Consider the following 10,123-nt stretch of genomic DNA (forward strand, 5'->3'; position numbering starts at 1 on the left):
GGGGCAGCCTCGAACCCGCGGCCGGCGGAGGGTGCACGGGCGGGGAAGGCGCCCGGCCCACGGGGGAGCGGGGGGCGTTTTCTCCATCCGTCACCCACAAACTTGGGGGGTTTTGTCACTTTTTCTATTTTTTTCTCCTCCTCCGGTAAATACAGCCCCGTCCGCAAAACGGAGCGGGGTTGGCGGAGGGGACTAAACACGGCCTCTCCTCTCCCTCTGATACCTGGAAAGCCGAACATGACACGCGCTGTTGGTGAGGCGGCCTCCTGCTCCTCTAGCTTTCGCAGGTTTGCCGGCGGAAAAGTCTCTGTCTCTGCTTTTTAAGGATTAGAACTGAACGTGATATTCCCATCCAAAGAATTTAAGGAAAAAAATAAATAGGAATCAGTATTGTTACAGCTTGATTTGATGCTCTTGGATAGAGCTGTTGCCTTGCTGAAAGTATCCGAGAGAGATAATCAGACTCCTTTATGGAAATAGATAATTAAAATGATGTTTATCTCAGTCCAAAACAAGAGGACTCGTGACTCACTTCAGGAATACGAATGAGCAGGTGGAGGAGCTTTGTTAAGACATTGTTCAGGTGATTCTGTGACCGATAGCAGCTTGGATGCAGGCACAGCAAAACTTCAGGTCAGCAAAGGATGGAGGAGCTCCCGCACAGCCCGACCAAGGTCGGAAAGGTACCGGAGCTTCTGGGCTGCACCAAAAAGTACAAGGCGCAGGTGCAGGGCAGGCATCTCCACTCCGCTACTCGAGCAGCCAGCAGCCTGTAAATGCTCATTAAAATTAAGCCTGTAGCAGACGAATGTTTAGCTAACTCACCCATTCTTCTCCTAACACAAACACTTTGCAGGTCCCTGAAGAGCAGTTTGCTGCTTAAATCCGGAGGGGCAACAGTATTATTGAGCTGAACCTTAGACAGTGAAGTAGCAAAAGGTTCTTCACGCACCATAGAGACAACTCCACAAGAAGGAGGTCGCCAGGGCTGACAAAGCTAAAATCATAAAATCATACTTTGTCCTTTGCTTCAGCATTTCTTCCTCAGAGGAAAGAGATCTCCCCCAAAAGGCCTGTGGCATAGTCACAGACGGTCGCATAGACCTGCTACCGACAGAGAAAGCAAACAATACAAGCAGCTTTGGCACAAGTGGAAACTGAAGGGAACCATGCGTAGTAACCACAGGCTTAGCCCTTCATCCAGTTGTAGGCTTTCCTTCTGTTATTTGGACAGGAAACTGGAAACTATAAAGAATTTTTATTCACTCTGCTACTGTGCCCGTTTCCAGAAGAGGGACCATTGTTCAATATGTTTTTTTTTTTTAAATAGCGTATATGTTTGGAGTTAAGTTAATTCGAGGCAGGAGGGGAGATGAGTGCGGATGTAACTGAAGAAGTGAAACGCACATAACAAGCTCAGAAAAGAACTGAAGAGGTCTTGGGCATGCTACAGTAATCACAGATACAGAATACTTACTAACTCGTACCCGTGTGTGAGTTAATGCAAGTCTCACTGCTGTGGGATGCAAGCACCTCCGAGACAGACACTGCAACATTGGCTACTAACCTACTAAAATTATGATTCAGTTTGGAAATTAAGCACGTTGCACAAAGTTTTCTTTATTTGTTGTCCTCTCCTTGTACTGCTCAGCATCACCTCTTCAACGAATAGCTTGACTAATTTGCTTCTCACGTAAGCAGCTAGTTTCACTGTCAGACATAGCTGCAGTTAAAAAAAGTGAGTGTAACATCCATCACATGCACATAAAGTTTAAAAAGTAAAAACATAGGCATCGTTCCTCCTACTGCTGCATAATTTTCTAGAAACAAACCTCCCACCAAGCTGATTAAATGGCAAATGGAATCAGTTCAGAAGACAGGTGCTGACTAAAGAAAATCATCTTATGCAAGAACACAATCTCCTCTCGTTTTTCCTGTGTTCAGCTTAATCTGTCAAGATTAAACCAAACAAAAGATTATTGGGTTAATATTTGAGCTGACATTTACTATCGCTGAAGTTTATCCAGACAATGGTTGTATTATTTGAAGATTTTGTGAAGTTAAGCACAGATCAAGACCAAATCCTGAAGGGGTGTGAAAGGAGTTGTTGTCTTCCAAAAGGACAGTCCAACTGTAGCTTGAAAGCTCCCTGCCGACCAAGAGCAGTTTCAACAGTCTGAAGAAAATGCACGTGGTTTCTAGTGCTAAATAATGCAACTTTGCAAAACTGCTGCAGACAGCAATACGCTGAAAAATAAGCAAATGATCAGAGAAGTTGCAAGTTGAGACTGCTTTTAAGTGAACGGCAACTCCCGCACAGAAATTGATCCAGGTGGGAATAAGGTAGCAGCATATTGTCGGAATCCCCATTTAACATGAGGAGCATGACAGAGAACGCACAGCGCTTTCTGGTTCTGAGGTACCCGATCGTACCAACGCGCAGCCCCCCGGTACTTTGGCCAAACTTGTCCTTAATGTAATTACATGAAGGCAGGAGGGAAGAGGAAAAGAATAAAAATAGTTGAGAAATACAAATCCTTTTGAGGGTGCTATTCGTAAGCTTTGTGTTTTGTCTCTGCACAGCTGAGCACGTAAAGAGAACTAGCTGACGAGCAGGGCTGGGGACACCGTTGCTCATGCAACGGTTATAAACCCTACTCGTCCCTTTTCGTTAAGAACGTTATAGCAGAAACAAATACTGACTGGTGACGTCGATTCTGGATGGAAGAGGTCAGAACCCGCCTCAACTTGCTGTAGCCTAAAGGCAGATTTAGGGCAAAATATGACTCCATATCCTTTTATGTTCTTTGAGGTAAGTATCTCAAGGATGCTTTCAGCTGCTGTTGACAGCAGGAGGCCCCGTTACCCGTGAAGATAAGACACAGGGATCACGCTCCAACTCAATTTAATAAGCTTCGTAACGAACTTGGACAGAAAGTGGTTTGAAATAAGTCGAGCAACACTCATCTACTAGTCAAGGATTTTTTTAAGTAATGCTTTTAAGCTTATACTCGAGCATACAAAGCATAAAAATTACAAATTAAAAACAATAAAATCATCTTAGAATAATGTTAACGGCTTCCCCTGTATGTACAAGGAGTGGAAAGGAGACAGAATTCTTTCCAGGTAATTTCACACATCTTAAATGCTACATAAGTGCTCTCCACATTCATTTCAATTTTTCTTTTAATGTGGGTGGAAGGAGCTGAAAGTGTTTCAATGAAATAATCTTAAGGAGAGAGCGGTACTTCACCTGGTTTCAAGCGGTATATGTTTGCCTCTTCAAAAGTCTTGAGAGGAAATGCTTTACTTAAAATTCTGCTGTTAGTTTCTGTGCAGCGGCCTCTGTTTTTCCAGCTATATAAAATTAAACAGTTCAGTCAGTATTTCTCAGAAAGTACCACCACTACTTCATCTTCACGGCAACCCGTCACCCCCCACCCTTCACAAATGACTCCGTCGTACAACAGAAGCAACCACAGTTTAGCTTAGATTTGACAGGCAGAAAAGACGAGAGTTATGAGTAGGAAGGTGACAGGTTTTGGGAAAGGAGAGAGATTTGTAGCCTCATCAAAACACACTTGATACACAGCCGTTCTGCAGAGGCATATAAGACAGGGTATTTTACAACCCAACTTCTTCATGTCCGTAGCATTAATGAAAAAAAATCTTATTTGCTTCCAAGAAAGGAAAGGCTGGGGGAGGAATGAGTGTAGTGTACCATGTTTAATTACCAGATTTGTTTGCCACCGTCGAGTTTGGAACAAATCTTCTTACAAAAGTTATTTTCATGTTGTTCTAAATTAAGTGGAACAAAATACGTATTTTTACACTAAAGCAAACTGATCAAAGTGGCATTTAATAATATGTTAAAGTGGTTATCTAACAAAAATGGGTTAACAAAATCCCATTCATTAGTAGTCACCAAAGAAGACATTTCTCATGCATATGACAAAAGTTCATTCGTGTACTGAGAGGTCTGTTTACTGTGTACAATATTTCCATAAATTATAGTATGTTTCACAGCCCCTACCATTCAAGAATATTTCAAACAGATTATATATTATATTTGTATATGCAAACTATTTTATATACACTAATATAAAGATCCTTAGAAGTACCATTATCACTACCTTTATGCTTTCTCTAAAATGCATAGCTTTCGAATATTTTCTTGCAGTTACCAAAAACTTTACAGATTAAAGCTGCTTATCAATGTGGCATGTTCATAAAAACAAAGTGAAATAGTCCTATACTAATTTTATATTAAACCCCTTAAAAAACATGTTTATTTTTTAATGGAAAAAAAACCAAGCTAGTGAAAATTCAAGTAGTCTATGCTCAATCTTTGCGCAAATACTATATGAAATTAACGTAGCGTTCTAGAAGTACAGTGAACTTCTCAACCAGGACTGTAATGCTGCATTTCTCATGGAGAAAAATGCTAGTCATGCCACAAAAACGCACCACTTTCCATTTCATCCGGGAGAAGCTTTAGATGAGATTTAACAACACGAGTGTCAGAACAGAGGAAAAGCTGATCAGTTATATAGGAAGAAATTAGAGCTATTCCAGTTTTGTTTCTGCAGTTTGTTATTAAACAAAGTTACATTAACCATACAGTTTCTCACAAACTAAAAGTTATACATGGTTTTCAGACATCAACCGACTGGAAAAGGCAAAAAAAAAAAAAAATTAAAGAAAAAACACCAAACAAAAAAACCCAACAACCCACAACTGTTAAAAGTTTGGTATTAGAATAACCAGCCTGGGTGAAGGAAAGCCAGACCGCTGTTGTAGTTGGGGGGCTACCGATAGCTTGTTTGTTACGTATAAATTTTAAGACCTCCATAACCACGAACGCCTCAAAGTGGAGAACAGAATGATCAGTAATAAATGGGAACAAATCATTTTGTTACATCCGTCATCTAGCTTAACCTTGGCGCTCCGCATCTCGTAGCTGCTTAACAAACAATGGTTTCCCCCCACAAAAAATAGCTACACAAGTAAACAGTGTTCACAGTAATGCAATCAGTAACAGGTTTTGTTAGTTTCCATAGGTCAGGTGTATCTGCAAAGCTTTATACAGTTTAATGCGTAAGTATTCCAGTAAAATTAAGTGAAAACTAAGTTTTGTTCTACAGGGTAATATCTACCATACAAGACTAGATTATGTACAGTATGGGACTGGTGTGACGACTGCCAGTGTCTCATGATGTTAAGCTATTTCACCCATCGGCTCGGTCTTTGTTCAGCAGATCTGTAATAACTTGATATATGGACCTAAAAATCTAGAGATCGATTTGGCAATGTTAGTGCTTACTACCACTGGATATATACCAGTGTTCAGTGCTGCCAAATTGAGTCGACCAGAACATCCCATACCCAGAAGATTACAATTTGTTGACTTGAAAGTCTGGACTTCACATGTAAAACGTTAAAACTATAATCCTAACTGGAGTGAGGACAGCCAGTAAACTAATACAGGTGAAGATGAACTGCATCTCTTCAGAAAGGTATGGAAGAATTGAGAAAATGGGAATTTCTGGTTTTAGACAGCCCTGCTCTGCTCAGCTGAAGGCAGTAAAACAGCCCAAGTAGCCCTAAAACTACGATTCTTATTCCGCAAGCATAAAGGCAGATCCTGCACAAGATGATGCATCAGAGGCTTCAACGACCATCTCTCCCCCCCACTTAATTTCCTAACACAAGCATGTCTTTCAGCTTACAAACATCCAGTGGCCTACAAAGCTTTAGTAGAATCACTGCAGTGTCTACAGCTGCAAATTTAATATAGGGGGGAAAGGCCCCTGTTAACAAAAACCCTCAAATGCCTCTGGGGGCCATTTTGGTCATTCGTGAAAATTAAGAAAAAAACCAAAAAACTTATTTCCAACAATACTCCTCCTGAAAAGATGGGTCACTGATCCATTATGAACATAGCTCTCACCATATAAAGCACCAAAAAGTCAGAAACAAGGAAGAAAAAAAAAAAAAGTCCTTAAATTATGATTTACAAGTTTGTACACTATTTCCTAAGCAAAAGGTTGACCTTACTGCAAAGTTTATAGATGAAAACTTGACCAGTTACTTTTAAGGGGAATGTATATCTGGCTATAACTTAAAGGTAGAAAATATTCACTGTTCTATATACACCTTTCAAACAGGAGACAGTTAAACTTAACTGAATAGTTGCCAATATAACTCCGTATTAACTGACTGGCCACTAAACTAGGCATCAGTAGCCAATTAGAAAGCTTGAGTTCTGTACTTCTCAAAATGCTATTTTTCCTGTCCTGTTTAATTGTTTTTTAAAAATGTATTATAGTGCATAGCCTAAGTCAGACTTTCAAAGAGATACAGCGCCTTTCAATGCAGTTTTTGCAGCATTTAAAAGGGACTTTTCTCCCTTCAAATTAGATGTTCATTGAAAAATCTGAATTGAGTGCTGTACTGTAGTAAAAATATTTCAGTCACAGACTGATATAAATGTATACTGTGCAGTACTAAGATTGTTTGATGTCCATCTGCACACATTTTACTTGGGTTCTTCAATCGTCCCCTTGCTGAGGTCTGTCATTTTGGGATATTTCACTTTCTTCTGGTCCAGCTCATTCTGAGCCCACAGTAGTAGTTTCAGTAATTTTGCCAACTTGGGTGTTGATTCACGATTTTCATAGTCTAGAACAGCTTGATTCACCTCACTCCATACCTGGAAAAGAAATACTGGAGTTCAGTAATAGTTTTCCTATGATTAACACTGCTAATGTCACACAGACATTGAAAAGAGCACACCTAGTGCGCTAATTCCTCAGAACACGGTCAGGACAAAGCTCCGTAGACTACGAGCCTGGAGAAAACAAGGAAGAGAGCCAAGTAGTTGAATGCATTAACACCATTTTTTTTTTTTAAATCTTGCTTGAGAAATACTTCTGTTCTTTTGCATACCACTATATACATTTTTTCTAACCAATTCAAAAATATTTGGACATCATTTTCACCACATACGAATAAAAGACATCAACTTCCTTTTGAGAAAGGACTACCTTCTGTCGCTGCATCATGTTAAGCAAGTCTCCAAATGGTGATTCTTCGGGATTATCAAAGGCAAGCAAAGCCAGCGTGCGCTCCATTTCTGTCAGGCATTCCCTGCTCTCCTCGCCTTGTTCTGCTAATTGGGTCTGAGCAAATTCCAGAGCTGCTTCCGTCTCACGCTGCCGAATCAGTTCAATCAAATGCTGCTGCTACATGCAAAAGACAGAGCAATATTAGCTGAACACGTTAACAAATCTTCAGTATTTCAAGACTGTAATCTTCAGACGTTCGTGTGTAATTTGAGACAAACACTAATCCATAATTTGACAGTTTGAGGTCGATTCTTCTCAATGTGTGAGACAAGGAGCACCAGACTTGTCTCCAAAGCTACTGAAAAAGGTAACCTGACGCTTTTGAGTAACAGGTTTTGCAAAGATGTGTTACCAAAGGAACTACTAGAAATTCAGACTAACAGCAATTGGAAGTTGGTAAGTCACAGGCCACTGCTGCTGTTTTAAGTTTTCACGTTACTGATTGTCTATGATTGTTCCTGCACCATGCCACAAAGTTTCCGGTTGCTACGAAATGATGCCAAGAACAAACACCTGAAATTGCATCCACGTTCAGTCACAAACCTCCCAACATACTCGTAAAATCTGCACTACTTTTCCCACTCTCTCAGCAACCTCTGAAACAAAGATAAAGTTTGCCACCTGTCCTTACCTGCAAATGAAAGTAAAGATATCTGTTTGTATCTAACAATTCTGGATGGAGGCTGTTTATTAACGCAATGGCTTCTTGAATCTGTCCTTTCAATATCATTTCTCGAATTTTTATTCTTTCATCGAGAGTCTCTAAATCAACACTGGGTTCAATTCCAGACTCCATTCGAAATTTCTCTGCTGCTTCTTTAAAGCCCTCTGAAATAGAAACATTTTACCTATAAGATTTATTTTATGAAACACTTTAAAAAAAAAAAATCAGCTTAAACGAAAAGATTTGAGTACTGCTTGTGCATTTTGGGGGTTTAAAGATTACGTCTGAACTTCTGAAAAATTCTTATCTATTTAAATAGTCATTTATCCAACGGGCATCTAACAGTACATGCTTAATTCATTCTTGACTCAAGTGCCTTCATTCTCTAAGGATGCATGCAACGTGTAGTCCGGTAACTCTTAACTTGAAAGCTTGTTTTATACTTAAATAGAGCAGTGTACTTATTCCAAAATGGGATTTTCAAAATCACATTTTCAAAATTTGGGTGGTTTTGCTTCTCCCTCCAGCCCCCAAATCTGTTTACACAGACCTAGCAGTTTTACTGAGAAGAAACAGAAAATTAATTTTGCTTTTTCGTACTAACACTACATTTTTTTTAAGTTGTAACATTTTAAATCCTAAGTCATGCTTTCATACACACAGAAATGATTTACGCCACTAAGATGCTCTTCCTTCATCCCAGAGGCTTCACCTACACACCAGTGTAAACAGGGGTGTAGATCGGATGCAAATACCTCCGCCCTAGTATAGCTTACCGTGATGGTATGCATCATAATTGCTAGGGACAATTTCCGAGGGTTTTTGATTGTTCCAAGTATAAAGTTAGGCTATATGCTGAAGGGGTTAATATTTTTGGTCTCAAACTATTTCGACAACAGTGCCCTTTTAGAGTTTATCTTTCTAGCCAGTTTAAACTCGCTTCTGATAGTTGTTCTGTGCAGCTTTCAGAGTGCTATTTAACAACTGCAACATATCTTGAACTGTTTTAATGGCACAAAAAAGGACACCATACGGAAGTGGGTCATGTTTATTAACAGCATTCCAGAAAATACTTTCTTTTCTGTATCTTTTAGCAGAAGAGTTAAGGTTAATAAACATCACTTCAATTGCATGATAACTGCTCGGTCTCTGAATCTTAGACAGTTTCCACTTAAGAGAACACAAGAGCTGTTGTACGTTCCTAAGAGAACCCAACAGCAATCACCAAATCCTTAAAGCCCTTGATTTCACTCCATCTAGTAGCATATTCTAGCCAAAACTGTCTGTCTTGATAAAATAAGCGACACGCATTCAAGAGCCTGCTAGCATTACTACTCATTTTTACCTGTAACAAGGTAGTTCATGATAAGGCGGTTCATGTCTGCTCTCTGGATATGCAAGTTATTAAGTTTTTCCATCCATTCATCTTTCGTGATTTCATCAGGTTTTTCTGCATAACTCATCCTGGACTCTTACTACAAGAAAAAAAGAAAAGAAAAGCATCTCATTTAACACGATTCAAGAAGAAGTAAGTTTAATGTGTGCAAGCACTGTGTTACTACCATCTTTACCTCTTTTTTATGAGATCTTTTAAATTAATAGTCCAAAATAGACCCTTTTACCTCAAACCACAATTTTACATTTTTCTCCTCCTCGTTCCTGCGCTCCTTCACATCCACTAGCCAGTCTCTAAAACTGCTTTCATCAAACGTCAGAATAAAAAATTCAAATACCATCTTCTTGTACTTACTTTTAAATCCACTCCAAATAAATCTTCTTCACATGTTATACAGGACACGCAGCATCACAGTGTGAAACAAGCGAATCAGACTTTGACAGCTAGCCAGAAAAATTGTAACAAGCCTTTAAAGCAAAGCCTACATAAACAATATTTGCTTTAAAGCTTTCACCAAAACTTAAGACAGGAGAGCTACATATATTGTATAGCTACAAAACTCTACATGATACGTTATCCAATGTACAACTAAAAGGCTTACACCGGCTTAGCTTCTTTGTCCCCAAAAGTACTCCTGTCAACACTACTAAAACGTTATCTCCTAGTATTTTTCTCGACTATATTTTTTTCAGATTTGGAAGCAAAGCGCTTTTCTAAAATTTAGGCCGGCATTTAATCATTTCTACCTTCAAGTCACGGTCACAGGGACAGCGAAAGGGGGAGGAGAGGCGGCAACAACAACAGCACCAGGCCCCGCCGCCCCTCTCGGACAAACACGAGCGGCATCGCGCCTTCTCATCACCGGCCCATTTCCAACAGGTTTTTCTTCCTCTAAACTATCGCCAAAGCCACACCGACCCCAGGAAAGTTGGACAG

General features: G+C 39.8%; 1 protein-coding gene across 3 annotated transcripts; it reads right to left on the bottom strand.

Moving 5' to 3' along the window:
- Window positions 1–2,888: 2,888 nt before the first annotated feature.
- On the bottom strand, window positions 2,889–9,955 carry GID8 (GID complex subunit 8 homolog). Of its 3 annotated transcripts, none has more exons than XM_009273905.2 (6): window positions 9,934–9,955; window positions 9,137–9,266; window positions 7,759–7,955; window positions 7,047–7,244; window positions 6,543–6,712; window positions 2,889–3,357 (listed from the first exon to the last, which is right to left on the bottom strand). In XM_009273905.2, the coding sequence occupies exons 2-6, from the start codon at window positions 9,252–9,254 to the stop codon at window positions 3,231–3,233; spliced, it is 810 nt and encodes a 269-aa protein (XP_009272180.1). In that variant the 5' UTR covers window positions 9,255–9,266; window positions 9,934–9,955; the 3' UTR covers window positions 2,889–3,230. The 3 variants fall into 3 exon arrangements, with proteins under 3 accessions (XP_009272180.1, XP_009272182.1, XP_009272181.1); XM_009273907.2 differs by having other exon boundaries at window positions 3,271–3,357; window positions 6,536–6,712; XM_009273906.2 differs by lacking the exon at window positions 2,889–3,357 and having other exon boundaries at window positions 3,714–6,712.
- Window positions 9,956–10,123: the final 168 nt, after the last annotated feature.

Source organism: Aptenodytes forsteri, unplaced genomic scaffold, assembly GCF_000699145.1.
Source record: "Aptenodytes forsteri isolate BGI_AS27 unplaced genomic scaffold, ASM69914v1 Scaffold47, whole genome shotgun sequence".
Taxonomy (NCBI): Eukaryota; Metazoa; Chordata; class Aves; order Sphenisciformes; family Spheniscidae; genus Aptenodytes; species Aptenodytes forsteri.